We start from the raw sequence: 26,284 nt of genomic DNA on the forward strand, positions 1-26,284 counted from the left end.
GTGCTTGTGTACTTTTGAATTAGTGTTTTGTGTTCCTTTGGATATAGTCCCCAAAGTGGGGTCACTGAATTACAAAGCAGATCCATTTTTTAATTTTTTAACCACAGGTATAAAAGACCTGTATTAAGAAAATTATAAGACACTGAAGAAAGAAATTGAATAAACTACGAATAAGTGGAAGCACATACTGTGTTCATGGTTAGGAAGAGTTAACATCATTAAAATGTCCACACTACCCAAAGCAATCAACAGATTCAACACAATTCCTATCAAGATTCCAATGACATATTTCACAGAACTAGAGGAAATATTTCAAAAATTCACATGGACCCACAAAAGGCCCCCCATAGCAACAGCGATCCTAAGAAAGAAGAATAAAGTTGGAGGAATCATGCTGCCTATTATTAAACTATACAGTGGGTATTATGTTCTAGACCCGCCCCCCACTCCCCACCCCATAGGTGAAAATCTGCGAAGTAGGAACCTTACATTTATTTATTTTAGTATTTACTGTACTAAACAAGGAAGAGCTTAGCATAGAAGAAGCAACGGGAGAGCCTAGGCTGGGCAAGCTTAGCCCACTGGGAAGTCAGAGGAAAGGGGGCTTTGGGGACAGGTTCAGGAGGTTAGCCTGGGACAAGCTGCCAGCTGCCCATTGTCTTAGAATTTAGGAGAAGCTGCATGCCTGTGAAGAAGGAAGTGGGGGTGGGAGAAGAAAGGAAAGGGAGACCACAGACAGCTTGCACCTCTCGCTGGCTGGTTCCTTTGTTTGAGCTTTTATCTCTCCCGGGCAGGAATCTTAGGGGAGGGTTTCAGCAGAATATTCATCAGTTCTCCAGGTATGTCAGGGTCATCGTCTCCACTGATTGGTCAGTGACAGGACAAGGGGTCTGTAGTCATTGCAGTTGGTTCTGGCACCACCACCCTCGTTTTTCTGCTTTTCTGGGCCTGAAGCTGAAATGCCTAGGAAGAGCCAGAGAAAGAGGAAGAGCCAGGGGAGGAGAGGTTACCCTGGGGCCAGATCTTTGTTTTCCCAATTTCCCCCACTGCCTTCTGCCCTGGTGACCCTCTGCACCTGACTGTAAATTGCTTGCCAGTTTGTTCAGCTACCTGTCTCAGTTTCCCTATTCCACTTGCCAAGGAATTTTCCTAGCTTCTTACTATCCTGTCTCAAGATGAGCCAATACTCCCTGGTTGATGAAACTTCCTGAAGGAGGATTAATGACAATGGAGTTCCTTTTTGGAGGCTTTATCTTCAGACAGATAAGGGAGTTCAGAGAAAGTCTCTCCCTACATTTGTTGTTTTCAAGTGCCTACAGTTCATAATAATCAATATGCCAAAGTGGCATATTTTGGGGTGGTCTCTGCTGCTGCCCTTCGAGTTAAGCCAGCAGCCTAGGGATAACCATATCAGAAACTCATAGGAAGTATTCATAAGAGCAATGCCTTGGAGAGCTGCTGTAAGTAAGGTTATTCGGAGTCTTGAGCTGCTGCTTATGGAAAATACATTTCACCTCTTTCACATTCTCTTTTTTCCTCCTCATGCTTACACTTTTAGAGGAAAAGTCCGGTAAGAAATAACAATTCCTTTCAAAACTTTGGCCAGATATTATTTATTCTGTTTATTTTCATCATTGTATATTTAATAATTGACTGTGTTTAACACTTAAACAAGATTTTGGATTTTAAAAACAAACCTTTGTGAACCAGGACCAGGTCTAATTGTGTCCTGTGGGGAAAAAAGGAAGTTGGTTGCCAAGTGATTTTACCAGCCAGTTATAAAAGGGCCTCAGAGTAATTTTGCGAAGATTTGCCTCAGCCTCAATCACATGCATACGACGAAATATTTTAGATATTGAATTTCATTTATTGCAGCTTTCATTTGAATTAGCCAAGCTACATGTACATACCGTGAGCTAGACAAACATTTTTTTAAGTTTATTTTTTGTTAATGTACAGCGGGATCACATCCATCATGTATGAAGTTTGTGAAGCTGGCCCAGAAAAGGGAAGTTAGATTTTTTTCCAGTTAATCAGAAAAATATCTTCATAGGATAATTGCCAGAGGGAATGAAGGATGGGGGGAGGTGGAAGAGGGTCAAGGGGAGAGAAATGGTGGCAGCAAGAGACTTGACTTTGGGTAGTGAGGTCACAATGCAGCATGCAGATGACATTATAGAGTTCTACACTTGAAGCCTGTGTGGTTTTGGTAACCAGTGTCACACCAATAAATTCAGTTTTTAAAAATGTAAAAAAAGAAATAAAAAGAAAAATGGGCAAATGATAAGAATATAGAAAAATAAATATATAAAAATAAAGTAAACCCATAAAAAAAAAGAAAAGAAATCTCATTCTGGAGTTGTCAGAGAGAGAAAAAGAGGACTTTTATAAAAGTGTAAATCACCTCATGCATGTTACTTTTTAGTACCAGTGGGGAAATTTTAGTGGCAGCACAATTCTGAGATGATACACCTACATCTGTCTCTCTTTCTCTCTCTCTCTCTCTCTCTCTCTCTCTCTCTCTCTCTCTCTCTCTCTCTCCCCCCACTCTCTCTCTGTTTTAGAACAACATTAAACCAAATTTATTCTGAGAATTATTTTATCAAAAGAGAAAAAAAATCAATGTGTTCTTCTCAGTTGCCTGGCTTATTGGGAACATGACACAGATGACCTTGCCACAGAAAATATAAAAATATTGTGTCTCCATGGTAACAAGCACCAGAAGTGGTTGGCTGATTCCATTTAACTCACCTGAAGTGGATGGATGCTGCCATGAGTGCTACAACCTCCCATCCTGCCCATTGACCCAAACCTGGCATTCTCTGTGGCACATACAGGATACGCACTTGTAGCAAGTCCATGCGATGGGAGGGAGGAGGAACAAAAGGCACAGGAAGAACAAAAAATGGGACCAAAATATTACTTTATCAAAATATGGACCCAATGTCTTTTTGTTTCCCAAAATAAAATCAGTACCTGTTATTAGTATTATCATTATTACTAGACTAAATGGCGCACTTCTGAGTAACCGAGAGTCAACTGTGTATCACAGGCTATGTGGCACACTGTTCTTTATATTTACCAATTTCACTTATTCTCCTTGACCCTGAATCTCTCTCTGAATAATCCAAGGCACACTTCAATTATTGGCAAGACTGTGTGGCCTAAAGTTCACCCGTGGTACTTTTAAAATCCTGTTTCTTATTGGTTTTCCTCCTGTTGTCCTTATAGCAACTTTAACCACAAGTACTCCTTTTCATTGTTAGTTGTATATCCTTAAGGATGAGTCCTCCTCCCACTCCCTTGCCTCGTTTTCTCTTTGGAAATGTCATCTTGTTCATTGCTTAATCTGGTCAATTTGTAGTGATATCTTCTTTTAGTGATCTTTTTGTTTCTCTTGCCAAATGGAGTTTCGAAGATCAACTCAACCCACTCCTATTCGACATGATAGGTATTCACTGTAGTGTGACTTATAATAAGATATAATTTAAATACATATAATAAAAACAACTTTAAATATAGACACACACTTCCAATGGAAGAGTGGCAAATAAGGGTATGCCACATAGTTTATCTTCACCCTGAAGCTTTAAACACAAATAGGAATATTGGCTAGGATCAAAATAATAAAAAAACCCTATATACTAATTCTTTCCTGGAAAATTCTCTAACATGGATCACTGAATTTACTGTGACTAGACTATTTAAAATAGTATTTGTTTGGTCCTTTATAGCTTTTTACACATATTTCAGTTTCCTCATGCCACTGCATTTAGTAAATGAGGATGTCATAAAGCTTCAAACCCTGAGGCTAGTTATTTCATGATTTTGATGAGCAAGATAGATTATATTTGGCTACTTTTTAAAACAAATATCTTAAAACACTGACCTTCATTGGCTAAAACTAAGCTATCCTAGTTAACTAAATTTATATTCTTTTGTACGAAAAATAACATAGGCTCAAGTATTTTCTGTAGGGAATCATATGCATATTGTAAATTATATAAATTTTATAAATATAACCTGTACAAATACAACCAAATATCTTTATTCTAGAGATCAAATCATAACTTAAGTAGTATTTACTCACTTTGAAAACAGCCTCAAAGTGCAAAGAGTTATCTCTGAGGTGAACACCAAAATAAAAGTAAAGGGAAAAAATAAAATGTTTTTCAAAACCTCCCTAATGTATAAGACAATCAAGAGAAATTTAGGAATTGAACAATTAATGTTTAATTAGGAATGCAAGAAATTTTTCAGAAAAAGAAATAGACCAGTTTGAGTAATCAGATGAAGTAATAAAAACAGCAGATGAAATTTACCGAGAGCTTATTTTATGTGATACAAATGCCTGCAATCAGAAATAAATTGGCCACCTGCAGATTCTGAGCCTGGATAGTGTTTTGTTTGGTTGTGCGGTTAAAAACAATTTTAGTCTGCATTTAAAAATCAGATCATCTGAATTAAAAAAACATCATATTGTGCATTTTGTTCAACAACTCTGAAGATCAGGCAATACTAGACCCACATCTTGTATGGCAGGCCTCAGTGCACCTGAGTAGTGGGCGTTTCACCAAAGCTTCGTGAAATACACGTGCCCCTTACACACAACCCTGCTCCTTGCCCTGCACACATGTGAGCTTTCAACACTTCACTTAGAGTATTCAGCTTGTAGAATATACGAAGACCAGCTAGTGAATGAGTTCCCTTTCACCTTTGAAGCAAATCTCTTGGTAGAACAAGCATAGAATGCTAAGGACTTCAAAGGTCATGGGAAGTGACAGAAGAAACAATAAAAATAAAACTTTTAACAGGCAAAGACCATCCCCTCTTGGCTGATAAAGATTTTGCTGTCCTTGACATTTGGCAGTGCCTACGGCTAGTTTATGCTCCTTAATGGTGATAATTAACACATATAAAGCCCTTCCATTTGACTTCTGGAGTTCTTTTTCTCTTGAAGGTTTCAGATATTCTTAATTATGAACCTTGAAGTTTTCTGTGTCTGACCTTTCCATAGCTTCTAGTAGGTCTTCGGGGTACTTGACTATGTGACTACATGAATTTGAACAGCTGTTCTTTGAGGAAGACATTTTGCAAAATAGAGTTTCCAAAATTCTTGTCTTCTACTAGAAAAAATACAGGAACTAATGATTAAAATTTAGGTTTTTAACTTACTGGATATTAAGATATGACTTAGTATGGGTGGATTAACACATCAAAATTATTTCGAGAAGTGTTCTCTATAATCTTATATTAATAAATTTTTTAATTTAAATTTCTGTTTCTATATGACTACAATCTGCATTTAATTTTGCATTATTTCTCATAATTTTATCTTGGGGGAACTCATGTCACTTTTTACCACCCCCCTCCCCCTTTGCTTTATTTTATGCTATTTTTAAGAATGGATTGTTCGCCATGAAATTGAAGCTGAAATTATAAATTCCCACATTCCTTACTTAGAGGAGAATGTTAGTCTTGTCATTAAAGAATTAAAAAGCCTTAATATATACAAGAGCATCTGAACTTCTCTCAACACAGTACAAATTAATAGAAGAATTTAAGCCCATAAATACACATTTATAAGTGTTCTTTTTATTTCAAATTTTAGTTAAATTACATCCATGTACATAGACAGATTTACAAGAGAGATGGAATCAATATGGATTAGTATATAGAAAGTAAGGCAAATAATAAAGTCTAAACTCTTACATTGACTAGAATCAATATTTCTAAATGCCTGGCTGCTTACAAAACTTGTCTGAGAAGTAACCACTCCGGGACATTAGCTACAAAGGCTTTTGCTTTTTAGGAGTCCTCCAACAATGTCACACTTGGTATCCTAGGAAGAACATGATAATGAGGATTCATAAATCTAAATTCTGTCTCAATTCTACCCATCTGCCAACTGTGTATCTCAGAGCCTCACTTTCCCCTTTATATCATAAAGGCAGCTGGACTACATATCCATGGAGGCCTCCCAGATATAAAAGACTATAGGTTATCATTTCCTCTCTATGTTCTAAAGAGTAGAGTCATCCTCTTTATTTAAGCAACCTTCTAATTACTTTTCTATTTGGCCCAGATTTGGAGATTTGGCCAATACAGGGTCCTAGGTAGTCTCTAGTAAATTCATGGGTTAGCCCCATACCTTGAAAGTAAAACTCTGAGCATCATCTCTTTCCTCACTCATCTCATAGTCACTCTTGTTACTATAGGACATTTCTAAAGAGGGAGAGCTATCACAGATTGTTGAGGTAAATTGATAGCCATAGTCAAAGTGTGAGGAATGAAAGAGAAGTAGTATGTCTGCTTGTTGTGTTTTTCCAGATATTGTCTGGTCCACCAGTGTGCTATTGGTGCTGGACAGTTTCATTTTCCCATCTGTGTTTGGCAGGGGCACCTCATCTTCCTCATCACATTCCTACTCATTGGTAGAGGCTGCCCAAATCACCAGGCCAAGAATAGTTTCTTGCAAAATAAAGTCTTCATCAATCAGCGCACATTCCACATAACACTAAAGGAAAGAGACAAGCAAAGAAGAGGTCTCTCTAATCCTGGTCTCTGATTTTTGGAAACTCCATTTTAGGCCCTATTATGTGAGAAATGCATTATTCCTATGATGTTTGTTAACAGCCTTTTGTGAGGGAAATTAGGTTTCCCTGTACTACCTATTCTCTAACACTCCCCTCCATAAAAACTCCTCATGCCAAGATATCAAAATTTATTGTACATTCCAACTTGTTCTTGTGTCCACATAACTTAAAACTAGTAAATCTCCATGAGCAAAGCTATATTATATTGAAATATAATGAACAGATCTCTTTAGAGTGCTCTGAAACTTCCCTATGTTTTAAATGAGCCACAAACACAATAACTACCTGTCTTCCTTTGACCTGATTACTTGGAGTGCATGTTTGGTTAGCTGTTTAGGAAGCCTTCTATTACCCAAGCCTGTTGACTGATCCACCATTCTCTGACTAGGTGTCTGTTCTCTCTTCCTTTTTGCTGATCACAGAGGCGCAGCCCGGTAAGAACTCTCAACATTTTTACCTTAAACATGTATAGAGAAAACTGTTGCCAAGGCCAGGTGGCCAGGTTGGCTTCTCATCAAATTTATGATAGCCCAGTATGAATGAGACTAATGAATGCCATTTAGTGGTTGGAAGTGTCTGGTACTATAAATGTCAAGAACATACTTTAAGATTATAAGAGCAATTTTCCATAATAAACTAAATTAATATATCTCAACTCCTAGGGCTAAATTTCAAAAACAGAGTGTGTGTGTGTGTGTGTTTATGCAAGGTCTAGAGATTGGCCAGAATGCATCATTGAAGTTTATAGCAAAGTGACATTGAAGAATAAGAAAACTACAAGGAAACGAAGGAAACAATTTCTAAAGCACATAGGTTTTAAGTCTGGATTTTAAATAAGTCCCTGGACCATGAGTTACATTGGTCAGTATACACTGATACATAGTAATGCATAATCACAGTTTGCATCTTAGAGGACAAGACATCTTTTCAAGTCAATGTGCCTGGGCTGTTGCATAATTCTACATGTCATCACTGAAGATAAATCAGTATTAGTTGACATTGCTCAAAGTAAAATCTCAGTCATTTTCCTCAGGTTGAAGAGTGTGATGTATTCAAAGCAACAAAAAGAAGGGTCTTTGCTGTGTTTAAAAGACCCTCATCTGTCTGGTCAGTCCCTTTAGAGAGAAAATGGAACTGAAAACAATGCCCTCTGAAATATCCCCAAGTCTGTGTCAATTCAATTAATGAATTATTATTTGAGGCAAATACTCTGCCCCAGCTGAGAAACTGGTGGTTCTCTGTTTGAACCACTTGGCTGAGGATAAAGAAAACAATACCTGCAGGTGTGGATCATCTCAGGTGACATCTCAGATTATGACAAGTTACTCTTTTTTTTAAAAAAAAAGTGAATTAACTAATTCAAATGAAGGAAATGTATTCACAATCCACCTATAAGATTAGTGATTGAAAGGAGGAAAATGTGGTCACTTGGTGAGAAGGTTTTTGAATTCAATGACTTTTTTCCTGAATATGGTTTGTGTAGTTGACATCGCCCTAACCTTGCTCTGGATTTGTCATGCAGCTACATCAAGGCCACCAAAACCTGTAGGCACATCCTGCTGACAATGGGACTTTCTTTTCTGTTGCTGCTGACTTGCTGCTGCTCAGTCGAATATCTGTTACTTTCTAAATTGATCTTATTTTATTCTTCATAATTTCTAAACAAAAGTGTTCTTGCCTATTTCTGCCATGTCTTGCCTGCACTTAATGAATGATTGTTGATTCATGAGGAACATTTTATAAAAATGTTGCAGGGCCTTCTGTTTAGGGCTTCCCACAGTAACTATCTGTTGAATGAATTAATGGACCAGGATTTGATGAATACAAAAGAAGCTTTGAACCTTTCTTGGTTTTTTAAGTATTACATTTTTTAATGAAAGGGGTAAGATAGAGAGACTGAAAGGTCTTCAATACAGCCTCCGGGGACCTCTAATTCCTGGATTTCAAGTTTCACAACACTTGAGGGGTCCTATTGACTAAATGCCAATGTCATGGTTGACTACTTGAAATTAGATCTCCTGGGTCTCTTCCGTCAGACCTTATTAATAAAAATCTGACTAGCTGAGGCTCCATACCTTGAAAAACATTTTATGCCATTTAAACAATTTGTTCTCTCGCTATTTTTCTCTATACATCTTTTAAAAAAGATTTTATTTATTTATTTTTAGAGAGAGGGGACAAACGGGAGAGAAACATCAATGTGTGAGAGATACTAGATCAGTTGCCTCTCAATCGCCTCCAACCAGGGATCTGGCCCACAACCCAGGCATGGGTCCTGACTCGGAATCGAACCAGAGATGTTTTGGTTCACAGGCCAGTGCTCAATCCACTGAGCCAAACCAACCATGGCTATCTATACAGATTTATTTTCCAAAAGCCACCCCGTATCCAAGCTCTTATAATGACTGTAGCTGATTTAAATTACCATATTTATTTAAAATCTATATTTATAAATTTAAATACATGTTAATATAATTGAATATATTAATTTATTAAAATATATTATATACACTTATATTAATTTATTAAAACAAATAAACTACTTTAAAACTTTTTACTAATAACATAATAATTCTCTATATATCACATACACAGACTGCATTAGTAAGCAAGACAAGACAGAAAGTACAGTTTGAGAGACTGAACCACACACTAGAAAACATCTAGTGGATCCTTATTCAGATTAAAACTGCTCCTTTATCATAAATGAGTTCAATATGAGACAAAAAAAAAAAAACAACTGAAAAATCCTTAGGCAAAAGAGTAAGAGGCTTCTTATAGTGCTAGATCTTGCCCTGAGTTATTGATGTTATCATTTGGAGAAGAACATATATCAATAACTATTAGGTTAAGCATTCACCAAAGAAGGGAAGTAGGAAAAAGATGTTTGTTTGGTGACCACCCACCAAACTCTTGATCACCGCTAGAAATACTTCCCTAGACTTCACTGCCGTCCCCCCCCCACACACACACACCTCACCCTCCCGCAGCTCTGTCTGCCCTATCACTCTCCTAAGCAGCCCCTGCCAAGCCCCGCCCCGCCCATGGTTCTGCCCTTTCAGGGGTCTATTTTTCTGGAAGCCCCTCATGCTAAGAACACTTCACAGTGGTTTTGAGTCAAACCTTTTTATGTAATCAGTCCTTCTGTTATCAAAATAAGTTTCTGCTAGGGTATTATAAAAACTAGAAATAACCTGCTCAGATTACTTGTGTCCGGCCTACTTGAGTTCCAGCAAGCAGTACCACGATGCCTTGGGCTAACAGAATGACCCCGAATTGGTAGATTGGTGGGCCGGGTAGCAGGCAAGTGCAAGAAATTGGGTTTGGGGGGCCCGAAGGGGAGGATGAAATTTCCTGGCTCCCTGCACAAAACAGCCTGATAGGTGGCCATGCTCCCGAGGTTTCCTTCCCTGTAACATTTACCATCTATATCGCTAAAAACTGCATTAGTCAACTAATGTCTATTTCTACTAATTTATGGACCCCATCCGATAAGAGCAGACAGTACTCCTAATGTAGCCTATAATTTTCAAACATCAAGCGTTTAAACTTGGATTTGCTTTCTTGTCTGCTAGACTTCTGTGTTGTATTTTAATAGAGTAATATTTACATTAGTTTACCAAATCTACACAGGTAAGGGATTTTTGTGGTTCAGGAGGCTTATGATTTACTTTCCCTTTCTCTCTATAATCCTAAGTAAAATGAAGAACTGATTTATATGGGTATGTCTACAATTTCCCACTTGAATGAGATTCTGAGAAAAAAAAAAATATTTTTCCCCATCTGCATTTCTTTGAGTTCAGTTTAACTGCAATAACAGAAATATACATATTGTACATAACATATATGTGGTCTTAAACCTTATAGTGTCTATTTCTAATTCTAGGGTGCAATTAAAAGGAACTTATCCAGTAAGTATATCTTAGCTACCAAAAATAGAATACAATTTAAAAGAAGGAATAAGTTCCTTGGATCTTGGAGCCTATATACATTTGAATTATATTCTTTTGGGCTTGATTTTTAAGACTTACAAATATCTTTTACAGCAAAGAAATCTTGTAATAATAAAGGGGTTTTGTGGGTTCTGAATGGTTAATGTTTAAATTCTGAAAATGAATGTTTTTAGAAAAACTGCTCTTTTCTTCCTATATTTGTCAATTCTTACTATATCATTTGATTTTAGAAATGAAGTTTATGAAGTATATGCTTTGTGATGGGGGTGGGGAAAGGAAGGGGGACAGAAGGAACTGAAGATAGATACAACTTACTCATTCTGGTGTTATTTGATATAAAAACTTTAGTCAGCCAAGGTTATATGCAACAGATTATGATATACATAGGGCATGATTTTCCTCTGCTGCATACAGCACATTCTAGGGAATTCTAAATTCATGGTTCCTGGTTAAAGGGATAACATTTTCTTGGCATTTTAAGCAAAGGATAAGCAGAGAATGGTGGATTTATGTACTATGTACATATGGTCTGGCTTAGTAGTCTCTTATAGTAATTGGGAAGCAGAACTGATGAAGGCAGCAGACATTTGAAGAATGATTTGTTACTCCATTGGCTCTACATTATACAGATCTTCTATTTGATGGCTTATCATGGTAATTCTGTGGTTAATTAGGTTTTACAAATGCCAGAGAAAATGCTACTACATATGCCTAATATGAAACTGTTGCATTGGCAGGGGAGAGGGTTGTTTTCTTGGTTTGTTTTGCAAAGCTTTCATGTTGAGTTGGTTATTATGGGACTCAAATCTCTATGTGTTTCCAAACATAGCTCATAAGACCAATATGTAATAAATGGTAAAAATATGTCTAAAAAGTTCCTTTGTCCTGTGCATCAGGTGAAGAAGTGGCCAGACCCAGGCGTTCCACACCAACTCCAGAGCTTATAAGGTAAGTGTGAGGACATTTGGTGTGTTTTATGCAAGGCATCATCACACTGTTAACAATTTAGCCAATGTCTTTTGAGCTAAACTCTCAGCTCCTATTTTAAAAAGGACCTGCTCATACGTGTAAGTCCATAGCATGATTCAAGTGTGTTATCATTTCTCCTAAGTGTGGCCTGAGAGAGACCTTTAGGAAAATACTCTGTAGTCATTTACGTTAATTGTCTATCAGAATGTGCAGCCCCTCACTAACGGGTGGGTTGAGAGTCTATATGAAGAGGTCTTTTGGGCATCTGGAATGTTAAGCTGAAATATGATTATACTTGCTTATGAAGAGTAGCTTGTTTAATTGTATTCAATTTCATGATACATTCCACCTGCCACACACTGAAGGACTCTTCTGTTTTTGTTTTTGGCAAAACATTGTATTTTACACTGTGTATCTATTGGATTTAGCAAGTATTGTACAAATGGACATTGTTTTCCAAAAAGACTCCTATTTTAAAAACTGAATCTTTTAAATTTTCTCTCCTCCAACCTCTCCTGTCCCCACTTCACCTCTTACCTCCCACCACACGGAGAGAACTCATTAAGATCAATCTGGGGAAGAAATGGAGACGTTCATACAAACCTTTGTTAATAATCAGTTTAAGTAATAACAGAGGGAAAGAATGAGAGTTTAACTTATTATCCTCCTTTTTCCCCTGATTTCATAACACTCTTTTTTTTTCTTTTTGAGATGTGCTGTATTGAGGTATTAGGAGGTTATATATAATGAGTCTGTCAAGTAAGAGCGAGGAATAGATGCAATTAGAAGATGGTAGACCCAGTTTGTTATTCAAACACAAACTTCCTGGGTGGCTTATCACTTAGCTTCCCTATGCCTGACTTTCACTAATTATTATATAAATTTCATTAACTACAACATAGAAATGTGGTGAAGACAAATATCAGTGGTTTTGGATATCTTAAGGTGCTTTGCAATAAACTTTTATCACTAGTGTTACTTCTTCTGGGTATGGAGAATCATAATGCTTTGAAAGAGTTTCTGTCCTTTAGCTTATTGAATCAGTACCCTGGCCCCCCACTGAGAACCAGGGATCTTATCCCCTATTAATTCTCTTGTCCATCATACTTTTGACATCCTTATATATACTTTCTAGACCTACAGGAACTTATGTACCTGCATACACACATACACAAGTACACACACACACACACACACCTGCCTTACTGTGAAAAATGTATGAAAGCTTGTACATGTTTTTCAGCAATAATATTCCCTTTCTCTCTGTTTTGCCTTGATGTATATGATTTAGCAAAAAACCTCCAGATGACACTGTGGCCCTAGCTCCCCTCTTTGGCCCACCATTAGAATCAGCTTTTGATGAACAGAAGACAGAAGGTAGGAAAAATATATCTATGTAGGTTATTTTTCTTTTCATTAACTTACCTCAAGGAAATATATGTGTTTTGAGACATATTTTTAGTGTCTTGTCAAATCTCCAATAGCTGTGTTTGGTAATATAAAATGCTCTTACAAGTCTCATTTGACTTAAGAGCACTATGGTACATATATAATAAAATGGTATTTTTCTAGGATCCATTGGTGAGGGAAATTAAATTTAAGTGTTAAGGGCAAGGCTTGAAAGCATAATGGGTAGGCCAAGCTACTGTAACAAAGAGACACCAAAGTACAGTGACTTCAACAAGAAAGCATTTTGTTTGTTTCACATTAACAGTCTCAAAGTAAACAATAGAAGACTGTCGGGTGGCTCTGCTATTCTCTACACGTGGCCTTCATCTCTGGGTGGAAGGGGGCTGCTCCAGCTCTCATCCTCGTCCAGTTAGAATAAAGGGGTGGGGGAGGGAAGGGCCACGGACCACACTGCCAGTTCTTGTAAGAGCAAACACTGGAAGGGAAACACATCACTTCCAGCCAGAGCCCAGCATAGGTCGTGTAATGCAACAGGGCAGCTAAAACTCTTTAACTAGAAAGAAACAGAGAGAATATGCTGGGAGACAGCTAGCAGTCAGCCACAGCCACACATTTTACAATGATTTAGTTAGGAAAACGTACAAGAAACATTCCTGAACCCTCCTTCAGTGGATTGTCTACAACTTAGGTCCTGCGATGAGGTTATCAGTGGAATTATTAACTTACCTGTGATCATCTCGTTCTTATAGACATAATTATTTAGTGACTACAGACAGGATTTGATTTGTGTCATTTGAATTACCTATTGAAGGAATTTCATAACCGCATGGAAACCTGATACACAAAATAGAAAACAGGTCTTAAAAATGAAGGTGGTGTTTGACATTGAATCCATAAAAAAAAAATACTGCTTTACATCTTTAAAGAATGTTTACTTTTATATTAAAACAAAACAGAGCTAAGACCATCTCTGAGGTTTGTGACAGAGGAGGGATGCATCCTGGACTTGTCAGTGAGCCCAGCTTGATTATTCTTTAGGTGGTTTCAGTCCCTGAAGTTCCATAAAGTTCCAACATTTGCAACAAGCACACTTATTCTTCCATTATCTATACTTACCTGTCATATGTACACACTCTCACTTCTTTTGATTGATTTTCATATCACTAGTTTAAAAGGACAAGAGAAAAAAATATGTATTTTAGAGTCAAGTATGCATGCCTGGGGTCAGATCTTAGCTTCCCTACTTTGCTCTTGGGAAAGTTATTTAATCACTCTAATTTTTGGTTTCGTCTCCTGAAAATAGTACTAATACCAACCACATGGTGGTGTTGTGAAGATTAAATACATATAATAATAGTTATGGGCCTTGTGGTAAGTATTTTATATACATTTTGTTTATATTATATTTACATCCTCCTTTAATCCTTTTAGTAATTCTCTGAGATTTCTCCACCCCCTCCCCCTTTCTTTCTTTCTAAAATCAATGAAAACATATACTCAGGTGAGGATTTAAAAAAAAGCAATTAAGAAATCTTAGGTTTAGTGTCCTTAGGTTCAGTACCTAACTTCCCTGATTTAATTGGCAATACTTTAGATGTCTAAGCACTTGTTTATTTTATGGTTCTCTTAAGACATTTACCAAACCTTCTTAGATAACTTAATTTCTCTCCATGGCGCTGTGAAAAGTTTATTTAAAGACCCAGTAAGATCCTTTAAAAATAGAACCCAGGCATTTCAGTTTTTGAAGCATATTCATAACAAACTTTAGATAAATCAACATAAAGCAAATTTCCATGGGATTAATGCCTGGGTTTTCAAATAGGTGCCAGAAACTGAGCCAGTACCTTGAGAATGTCCTTAAGTGACCATGCAGGAAGAAAATGCAGTTTATATTTAACTATATGTAAACACACAGACACCCTCCTGTGCATATATAAAAACACACACCCTACTCCTATTTCCATTCTCTGCCTGAAAAGAACAAGGAGCAGCACATTCCTAAATTAATTTGCTAGTCCTGAGGCAGGAGGGAAATAATTATGTGTAGCTCAACTTTAAATTGAAATGTTAACTTTTAAAATCTGGGTGCATTTCTCTTTTAAACTTACCCTGGAAAAAAAAAATTTTTATGTTTCCAGTTCTTTTAGATCAGCCTGAAATATGGGGTTCAGGCCAACCAATTAATCCAAGCATCGAGTCGCCAAAGTTAACAAGGACTTTTCCCACTGGAAGTAAGTTATGTGTCTGCTCTGTCTGGAAAAATAAGTGACTCATTTTACTGTCTGTCTGCATAGTGAAATTAGATAACTCTTAGAAAGTCTACGTAAGCAACATTTGGACTATATAATATAAGAGATGTTATTCTAACAGGTCTTAGAGTTAAAGGGACCAAGGGCAGGTTGGCAAGGCAGGAATAACATATAAAGTAAAATTATTAACTTTGGATCATAGCCTCTTCTGACATCCCAAGACTCACTTCTTCATTCATTTATTTAGTCATTCATTCAGTATGTATGTGTAAGAGTGAAAAGCAAATGAGCTAAAGAACCTACTGTGCTCTAGGCATGGACTATCACTCAACACAGAGGTATCACTCAGCACCAAGTCAGGTGTGCTTTCTGCTCAATATACAGAATAATTGAGGCTGTGTAGGATAGAAAGGACACATTGAGAGGAAAGAATGATAACTGGAGAGCCAGACAAATGATGCTCTGTGGTAGAGAGAAGCTGAAACAGGAGATCTGGGCAAATTTATCTCAAAGCAGGGCCATCAGCCCAACTTATTCCAGCATGCCCCTCTTCAATTCCAGGTGGCTGGGGAAGGAAGTCCTAAAGATCTTTATAGCCCTTCACCTGCAGTGGGTTGGGCTATTTGGGCTGAATTGATTGGTCATTCAGTCAAGCCACCTGTCTGATGGATTTATTGAGTTCTCATTTCAGTAGACTTAACGTAGCAAATGTGCATGTGGAAAGCATTTCCTAAAAATCCCATGTGAGAGGAAGATTGGATCTCAGAGAAAGGTGTTTGGCAGTGAAGGGGAGATGCAGAGGATATTTTTACTCTGTGAAGCTCACCCACAAACTAAATAATATAATAGTTTTTCCAGTTTAGCATCCCCAGGGTTCTGCTTTTTGGTGCCTAAAAATAATCACAGGATTTAACAAAGGGATTCCTAATCGACAGCCCAAGAAGCTATTTGTTGGAAATGTTGCTATAAACCATGTAATCCAGTCTTTCCAAGGGTATTTCCTTCATAAAATAGGAAAGAACATTAACAACTTTTTTAAAACTTGAACTTTTAAAAATGTGTTTTCAAAGGATTAGAACTGCAATGGCATGAACTCTTTGGATATACCAAATATGGCCAGTGACAAGAAAACATTCATTTAAAGAAAGAGTTTTTTAAAAATGCACCTGTTGAAGCTGTAAGTCCTAATTTTGCCCACAAAATGACGAGTTCAGTTTAAAAGGATTGGGACCATAATACAATACTCTTTCTATCTTCAAGGGTTTTTTAGCCATGATTTTTACCAAGGTAACATGTTCATTCTGCCTTGACTCAAATCATTTTGCTTCAGACTTTCAAAAATATATTAAAATTTAAGACATATAACTTAGAGAAATCTTTCCAGACTCGATCCATATAAAACCATGTTACCCAGTCTTGCCAAACACTGGATATAACATCCGAACTATATTGTAAACCTCCCACCTGAGTCTCCACCTAGGCTGTTCTCATTTCCTTGATCATACCCTGGATTGTAACTGTGTGTTAACATGATACTCAATAATTCAGTCATAAATTCCTTGAGGGCAAAGGCTCCTTTTACTGAACCCTGTGTACCCAGTTCCTAGTACAGGATGTAGGAGGTTTGACAAATAAAGTAATGAATGATTAAAATAATAACATTATTATGGTTATTATCTGACATTCTTTTGGCAAATTCTTATTATCATGAAGTGGAAGAATGTGAATGGGTCTTGAGTCAGCCCCTTAGCTTTGAATTAAAAACAAATTTAAAAAATTGACCATTAGCAGCTATTCCATTTCTGAGTGCAGGAATATGAATAAAAGCCTAAATCCTGCCTCTCTATGGAATATTGTGTCTACTTAGGGAGAAAGTAACCCAATAATGCTGGACTCCTCATCTCTTTGCAGCACCTCCACCACTGCCTCCAAAAAATGTACCAGCCACCCCACCCCGAACAGGCTCCCCCCTCACAGTTGGACCAGGTAAGCTGTTGTTCTTTCTGTTCTGGGATGATGTGGCAATCAGAACAGTGTCCCCATACTTCAACATGCATGCCCGTGATGGGTGGAAGCTATAGACTAGATTTAACATGAAAATGTTTGCATTTAGTTTTACTTCCATTACAATCTACCGTGAAGACTTATTTTAAAGACTCCCTCTCAAGTTTCACAAAAAAGGTTCACTTTCCCAATTAATTTTTTCTCTGTATTTTATTGCTGAATGAGGGCCACATTTATCTGTAAAATGAAAGGAAAGAATCTCAGTATCGGAAGTCATTGTTTAATTATGTCACTTCATTGGATCTCCTTTTAATGTTATGAAAATTAATAGTCTCAAGACATAATTTGTGATTTTCAAAGAACAGATAAAATTTTCACCAGAATTACAACTATTTAGTCTATAAAAACATAAAATGGTTCCCAGGATGTGCAGCATACTGGTAAGCTCGGGTGGCAGAGAATTTTCTTTCCAGTAATCATAAAAGTACTCATTATCCTATGGCAAAAAGGCGTGCAAAGATGATGAAATATGGCACACATTCCTGCATGCCTTTAGACAGTTAATTTTTAAGGCACATTTTTATTTTCTATTAAAATCAATACTACATGTTCATACACTTTTTTAATCTACTTAGGCTTATTGGGTTAGCAAGTCAAAAGCTGTAATAGTTATTTCATGTGTCTGGGCCTTTAGAATGTGCTTCTTTATCACCTTTGGAATTCTGTTGCAGCTTCGTCCTTTGTATTTATGCAGCCTGGTGAGTTTGATAGCTACAGAGTGGGATATTTATCTACAAGAGCATTTGTAAGACATAGTCATTTATGAAATTTATATTGACTCAGACCCAACAGGGAGTCATCCCGAGTGTCATAGGTAGAAGTGTTTGCAAGTTCAAATCATTTTGGCCCCTTGTATCTCTTCCATCAGTATTTTAGATATAAATAAACTACTATGAGATTATAAATATTGTGGGTTATGCAAACTGCTACCCCATTTATCTGTAGCCTTGGAATCTTGAATTTTAACTCCTTTCAAATGTGAAATACGGAAGTACTAAGCTGCTTCTTATAGCCAAAGGGTTATTTAAAGATAAAGTGGCTTCTGCTCATGCCTTGCAATTACTTAGGTAATGATTTTTAGTTTGAATAACCTCAGTTTTTAAAAAATATACTTCCTCACACAGCAGTTGTTATCGAATCTTTCCTGACAAGCTATAGAAGGTAGTTTTTAATTTTTTCTCATATTATTGATAAGACTTAAAAAGAATAGCTGTTGCTAATGTTTAAGCAAAACATAATTTTCAGTCTCATGACTTCAGATATATATCAAAGCTGCGCCTCTGATGCTGATTACTTGATGAAAAAAGAAATCATATAGATGTTTTTATAGTTTTCTTCCTTCTTAAAAGGTATATATGTTCTAATAAGTAGTAAATGTCTTCTCAACAACCTATGTTGTGTTGTGTGTGGCATGTATATGTGTATGTAAATATATATGTGGGGATATCCCCTTAAATAACCTTTGTACTGTGTTTCTGGTATACTTAAGGTGGAAGATATACAGCTAATTATGATGAGCTATTTTTTTAACTAACAGATACTATAATTAGTTTTGCCAAACATTTTAATTTAATATGCTAGAGTAGATAACATTTTCAAATATATGAGGGTGCCTTTGAGGTATCTTTTTTTATTGTAGTATATGTATTTCAGTAGGCCAGATTTTCACAAGGGCCCTCCCTTTTGGAATTTGCAGTTCCCAAGCCTGGGCTTCTCTGTGACCCTAGCATGGCCTCCTCAAAATGACCACACTCAGTACTGTTGTGAGCAGCCCTTGAGAGCAGTAGCATGCTCGGCACTTCTGATGACAGTAACAGTAGCTAACGGGGGTCGCCCTGCAAAAGGGTAAATAATCACATGAAAATGTTCATGCTCACATTCTGGATGCTTCCCTTCAGCTTTGATCAAGATATTTTTACATCTTGAAATATGCTCAGTGGGGTACCTCAAAAGGCAATCTATTTACCAGGCTTTGTCTTGCCCCCTCCCACCCCACCCTCCATACAAATAATATAACAGTCAATTAAAGTTTAAAATCAACTACTTTAACCACAGGAAATGACCAGTCAGCTACAGAGGTCAAAATTGAAAAGTTACCATCAATCAATGACTTGGACAGCATTTTTGGCCCAGTGCTGTCCCCCAAGTCCGTTCCTGTTAATGCTGAAGAAAAGTGGGTCCATTTCTCTGATACGTCCCCGGAACATGTTACTCCAGAGTTGACTCCAAGGGAAAAGGTGGTGACCCCACCCGCTGCAGCAGACAACCCAGATGACTCCCCAGATCTGGGCCCCCCGAGCCCTCCAGGGCCTCCAGGTCCTCCACGAAATATTCCATCGCCGCTCAATTTAGAAGAAGTACAGAAGAAAGTCACTGAACAGAGCTTCATTAAAGATGATTATTTAGAAACAATCTCATCTCCTAAAGATTTTGGGTTGGGGCAGAGAGCGACTCCGCCTCCCCCTCCACCACCCACCTACAGAACCGTGGTTTCGTCCCCCGGACCTGGCTCAGGCAGTGGTACGGGGACCACCAGTGGTATGTCTTGCTGTTTGAGTGTGCTTCGCGTGACCGGGAATGGCCGTGGCTGCTGCAGTATGAGCAACACTCTCCTCTGCCTGGCAGTTGGCTTTAGAGCTTCAGCTGTCCCTCCTTGGGTCTGGGTGTCCTGTGGCCCTGGGGCATGTCCTAGTCCATTGAATGCTGGCAGTCATAGTGCAAGTCTGTGGATGTGTTCTGCCCTGCCCTCCCCGCCCTGAGGAGTGCCCACCCTCCCAAACTGCAGTTAGGAAATGTAACTTCTTAAACAAAGCTGGGATGTCATTGTTTGGAATTCAGGCAAGTTCTAGAAAGACAGATTTCGTAGCCAGTAAGTTTCATGTTAAATGTCTGATTTCCTTGTCAGGAGTTTCCACAAGGGCCCTAGTTTTGTCTTGTTTCTTTAGTTTGATCGTTTTCAGCTTTAAGGCATAATTCACAATTAAAATTATAAGATATTTAAAGTACACAGTGTGATGATACAGTGTACATGGATAGTGTATAAGGATTCCCCACATCATGTTAATTAACACATCCATCACCTCGTGTGCTTACCGGTTTTTTGTTTGTTTGTTTGTTTGTTTGTTTTTGGTGAGAACATTTGAGTTGTACTCTCTTAGCAAATTTCAATGATACAATGCAGTGTTATCAATTATACAACATAGCCATCATGTTATACATTATATTCTCAGACCTTTTGTATCTTATAACTGAAAGTTTGTATTCCTTTTTCCCCAAGGACCCTAGTTTTTGTAATTCAATATGGGATTTTTTTCCTTCAACTTTTTCTCTTTTCTTTCTTGTGGGTTTTTTTTTTTTTTTTTTTTTTTTTTTTTTTTTTTGTGTGTGTGTGTGTGTGTGTGGGTTTTGTTTTCTTTTGTTTTCTTTTGTTTTTTTCTTGTGAGGAGAACCCTCTAATTTACTTCAGGGAAAAAAAGGAGTTTGAATAGGAGATTTTAGGGAACAGCAAAAAGGAAATACCTCGCTGCATCCCCAACCTAATCAAGCTGCTGCTAAAGACAAATTATTCTCTGATTTCCTTTTGACATGCTGCTCAGCCTATCCTGTCAATTCAAAGTGTGGTGATAGGTGGTGGGAAAGTCTATCAAAATGTATGTTTCGGAACGATGTATGTAAATGTTGACATTGAATCTGATTTTTTGGTTTTTCTTATTCAAAGCTTCATTTATGTCCTGTAATTATGAAAGGATGAGAATCCCTGCCATGCATACCAAAGCAAGATCAAGACTTTTCTAATGCATCTTCTTCCTTATTGTCCATTCCACTGGCACACCTGTTTGTCTGGCAAGACCCTCCAATGCCTGTGGGTTCAGTTATGCACCTTCCATGTGCTGTTGGCTTTTTATTTGCTTTGAAAAAAGATACCAAGTTTAAGTTATTTAGCTCTAGTAAGAGACAGAAAGGAAAGATATCTGTCTCTATTCTAATAGGCAGTCATCATCACTGCCGCTTTTGTTGGCATATCTTTCAGGGCTTGCTCTGAGTGTGCAAGTTCCCCTGTGTTTTAAATGAGAGCATCTGGACTGATCAAGGAGGAGGTTGCAGATTCACCTGTACTGCACGCAAAATCGATGTTTGATAACACTAAGTGTGCCCCCTGTGCTCTCCCCCACTAAAAAATGAACACTATTCAATACTCAATTAAGTTTGGGAAATGTGTTAAATCAGCTGATTTTTTTTTTTTTTTTTTTTTAACTAGAGGATGTTTGAGAGCCTTTATTTTGCCAATAATAGCAACCACTATAGTTTCTTGTCCTGGCACCATGCTGGGTACTTTATGCATATTATGTTATCTCCACAAGAACCTCATGTGGTAGATACTCTTACTTCCCCCATCTCACAGGGGTATCTAGTCATTTGCCCAAGTTTACTCAGCTAGAGGTGATAGACTTGGGATTCATGCTCAAGCCTGTTTAATCCAGAGCCTGTATTTGTCACCACTGTTATCTGGAGGCACTCTTCTAAGGCTTAGTTACAAAATGTCTCAAACTTATTTGACAACTAGCACCCACCTGTACCATGCTGTATCATCAACAAGATCACCGATATTCTCTAAGAACGTACTCCGCAGTGCTTCTCATAATTCTAGGTTAGAGCACCTCCCTTCATCCTCTGTTGCTCTCTTGGTCTTTTCTGGGACATAAGCTCCTTACTTCTCTGTAAAGACAGTAAAGGGCCCCTTAGGTAAAGCCTTCAGTTTAGATCTCAAACCCAAGGAAGTTGGCTGCCCATTATCAAAGAAGGGTATGTTTCTGTTGTCTCCCTTGGGGTTCTCTTTCCCTGGGCCAGGCTCTCAGCCTTCTGAAAGGGCTTTTCAAGAAATAATGCCCTCTCTCCAGCAGCAGCCCACGAAGCTCAATGGGGGGTGGGGAGGAGAGGGAAGCTTTGTTTTTCATCTCTGTTTCTTCCATCACCTTCCACAGGACTCTGGGAGACACTTGTTTAATTGAATTGACCACTGTTATAATGAATGGAGAAAGGAGTTCTGGCTCTCTTTCTGAATCTTTGGGAGTTTTGCTGTTGTTTTAATGTTTAGCTTCCATATCCTTGTTTGAAATTACTTTAAAATGTTGCCATTAAAGACTATTGATTCTTAATAATTGAGCTGGAAAAGAAACATACTTTGCAGGTATTAAAGGGTTGAATTTCTAAGTGGAAGATTGAAATGGGCCAATGAAGCTTATGAATAAATGACACTTTGCACCATTATCTCCTTAATTAAGTCCCAGTTTATTTGCTGCTTAATGTTTTATTGATGAAATATACACAGACTCTCAAAAATGTAAATTTAGGATTACAACAATAGGATATGACCTCATGTTTTAAAAATTAGTGATGCTTCTCACTCCCTGCTTTTTATAACACTTAGCCTGATAAGATTAATGTTTCCTATACTTCTCAAAACCTATTTAATTGAATATCATTATGCTACTTTTAAAAATTTAATTCAAAGCAAGGTAACTGTCACACACCAACCTTAGGCAGTTCTCATCTTTGTACATCAAAAGAGTTACCTGCTGCTGTTGAAAAGCAGTTGGAAGTCAAGAATTTGGTCCAAGAAGTTAAATTTTTTTAGAGAAAAAGTTGAAAATACCTAGCCTGGCCAGAACATGGCTTTCCTGGAATGCAGACTCTGATTCTTGGCAAAGGCTATCTCTCCTGTGTGGATTGTGTGCCAGCAGATGGGCAGGAGAAAGTCTCATTGGCCTGCAGCAAGTTTGGAGGCCAGGAAAAGAGAGGTGTTAGTAAAGATAGAATGGTCTCTGTGCAACGTTTTCCAACTTGGGATACTAAAGCAATATTAAAAGATGTTATACACAGGCACCGTACATGCACACGCATCCATAAGCAGATGAGTTTGAGTTACCTGGGTCTGAATTAACCAATGTTAATTCCGTGTTCAGTATGGAAGCCATTAGCCACATGTGGCTATTTTAATCTTAATTATGATTAATTAAAAATAGTTCTTTACATGCAGTAGGCACAATTCAAGTGCTCAGTGGCTGCCTGTGGCTGGTGTCTATCTTATTGGATAGCATTCATTCTAGAACATTTTCATCATTGCAGAAAGCTCCATTGGACAGTATGTTTCCAGGGCTTATAATATGCTGGTAACCAAAAAGGAAACATAGTAAGCATATGGCCATTCCCACAAGTATTTAATACTTTCTTCAAATAAATGATGAAATTGTGTTCTAAGAAACACAACTGAAAAAGGCTGTTTTCGTTTTTTTACATATTTTGAAATGCATATATTTTATTTCACTTGATTCTTCCCACAACATTATGATATATTAGCCTCATTTTACAGATAGGAAACAGAAGCTCAAAGATGTAACTAGGCCATAGTCACCAAGTCAGTAAGTGGCAGAGCCAGGATTTGACCCAGGTCTGTTGGATTCCGCTCATTACTCCTCCCTAGGTGCCCCTGCTGCCCACGCTCACGCACCCATCCACGCACACAAAGAGAGATGAAAGTTGAAGCTGTAGTTCCATTGGTTTCAGGGGTTACCATAGAAACTGTGATGGACTGTCAGATTGAGAGCAAATGGGGTGAGAACATGTCAGTGGTTGCCAACTTTTTTGGGCTCACAGAACTCAGATAATGTACATATGACTTTTAAAGTTAATCCTGAACTGGTGATGTTGTCCAATTATTTTCCAGCATGTTCTTGAGAATAAACAATGCTTGAAGAGAAAATGAAAGTATAACTGAAGATCAGAGAATAATAGAGATGTACAAATAAGAACCTCTGTACTCTTATAATACAAAACGATTTTGTAATCTCACAAAAGCATGTGAAACTTTAGTTCAGTTGAGAAATACCCGCGTGAATATCCTCTGCTGAGCCTCAGGGTTCTGTCAAATAGGGTTTGGTTCTTAAATACTCCCTTAGTGTCTTCCTACTGTATGACAAAATAATTAAATCAATTCAGTAAGGGAAAGGGTAGTTAAATCGGGTGTCCATAAAGAAAAACAGTTAACTAGCCTCTTTTTTCTTTGCTTTTAGTTCTGTCTTTATCGAAAGACACATCTTTACCATCATCAGCAGCATCTATTGCCTTCCATTTTTGTAGCATTTTCTAGTTTAGTAAACACTTTCATAAGCATTTTCCATTTTGATTGTTACCACTACCTTGTAAGGTAGAAACATGTCTCATTTTTTAAAACAGGAAGCTGAGGTTCAGAGAGGTTCAGGTCCCCATAGTCCATAAGAGGCAGGCAGGGCCAGAACTGAGATTATCTTTTTCATCCAGTTTTTCCAATATTCCACACTGCTTTGGTGATAACCCCTTATTACTTTCCTAAACATTACTGAAAACAGTCTTCAAATTTCCCTTCTGGACATGTAGGAAAAGGATAAGCAGCTGACCTTTTCCTGAGATTGATTCAGAAGACTATTTCTTGGAAATAGACCCATGAACAAACATTTTGAATCATTCCTATGTGTGGTTTTCCAGCAAAATAGAACCTCCCAAAAATCCCTAGGAAACATCCTGACAAAGATTTTGTTGTTTAAAGGTTTATTTCCCATCTCTCTGCTGTCATTTCTGTTTTTTGAAAACATCCTGGGTATAAATCTATTGACTTGAAAGAAAACTTTGTACTGAGACCTGTCAAAACATACCCCTTTATTTTTCTTCCTTCCTTTCTTTCTTTCCTTTTTTCATGAGATTAGCCAAAAAGACTAAGAATATTTATATTGAGAGAGGTATGTGCTAGCTGCCCATGCAAGATGTTGACCTCTACAGTCCACCTAAAGCTACAAGACATTGCATTTGAGCTCAGGTTTTGGAGTTAAATAGATCATTTGAGCTGTGTGACCTTTAGCAAGTTACTGAATATCTCTGGGCTTTACTTTATATTGAAACAGTAACAATACCCTCCTCTAAAACTTACTGTGGGGCTAAAATAAGATTATGGCTAGCATAGATTCTGGCCCAATAAAATAAAAAGTAAGACTATAGTAAAAAAAAAGTAGCAGTGACAGAGGAGGTGGATGTAGGGGTTGGGGTTGTGATATTAATTAGGATTTCCCACTAATGAAATTCCAGTTAGAATAAGCAGCACAGAGAATCACAACATGCTTGAGAGTTCAGGCTGTTTAAACAAGAGGAGCAAAGTTTACCCCCAGGGACTCTCCTAAGATGGGAGCAAATGCTCAGATGGGTTTACTGCTCAACTTCTTGGAGACTCCAAAAATCTGGAGATGGAGATGCTGGTCTATGATTCTCCAGGGAGCACAGTTTTGTGGCATATTGGAGGGGAGGCAAGGAGGAGGCAGGATTTCCTAGAATTTTCTTAAAATGATTTGATACCTGTGCTTCTAACCAAGGTGACAGAACATCTGAAAGTAGTTGAAACATTTCTGAACAAGAACTGTTTGGAATACTGATTTGACTTTCTTAAGGGTTTTAGCCAAGTGGTCTACCTATGTATCCCAGACGTAGGAGTGACGATGGGCAGACGACGCCTGAGTCTAAAGACCCTACTGGTGTGCTGATGGGCGTGCATGTCGGCCGCTGTGTCTTCTATGTTTCACCTGTTTGTCATTGGCAGCCTGAAAAGTAAATCCAAGAGGCTCTTTTAAAATCATCACAAAAATTATAGTGGGCAAACTCTATGTAGGACAGATTCCTAAGCAGCCTCCTTTAAAACAGAATATCCTCTAAATTTAGTGTTTCTGTTAGTAAGATTCTAAATGCAAAGTACTCATGCAACATCTAATTTATCTTTTTATATTTTGTCCTTTGCTTAACATCAAATGTTTGCTTATGTTTATAAAGTTAGCACTCATATCTTGAAGCAAACAAGGTAAATTTCTTATACATGTTCATATATATATATATATATATATATATATGTATATGTATAATGAGGAAGAATCACTCATCTTCCTTTAAGTTCTAACTTCTATTTTCATATTGGACATAAATAAATTCCAAAGATGCAAAAAACAAAAGAATGTATCATAAGTTTGGT

The 26,284-nt window shown here is 37.6% G+C and overlaps 1 protein-coding gene across 1 annotated transcript in view; it reads left to right on the forward strand.

Annotated features, from left to right (window-relative positions):
- Positions 1-26,284, forward strand: part of SGIP1 (SH3GL interacting endocytic adaptor 1) — a 119,184-nt gene that overhangs the window by 43,367 nt on the left and 49,533 nt on the right. Inside the window, exons 8-15 of the mRNA XM_090268276.1 lie at positions 1,559-1,570; positions 7,019-7,030; positions 10,483-10,507; positions 11,446-11,497; positions 12,810-12,895; positions 15,067-15,159; positions 17,089-17,163; positions 19,297-19,779. Of these exons, the coding sequence (XP_090124402.1) occupies positions 1,559-1,570; positions 7,019-7,030; positions 10,483-10,507; positions 11,446-11,497; positions 12,810-12,895; positions 15,067-15,159; positions 17,089-17,163; positions 19,297-19,779 (838 nt within the window). The remainder of the gene's footprint in view (positions 1-1,558; positions 1,571-7,018; positions 7,031-10,482; positions 10,508-11,445; positions 11,498-12,809; positions 12,896-15,066; positions 15,160-17,088; positions 17,164-19,296; positions 19,780-26,284) is intronic.

Source organism: Furipterus horrens, unplaced genomic scaffold (genome assembly GCF_987537825.1).
Source record: "Furipterus horrens unplaced genomic scaffold, mFurHor1.1.pri manual_scaffold_3, whole genome shotgun sequence".
Lineage (NCBI taxonomy): Eukaryota > Metazoa > Chordata > Mammalia > Chiroptera > Furipteridae > Furipterus > Furipterus horrens.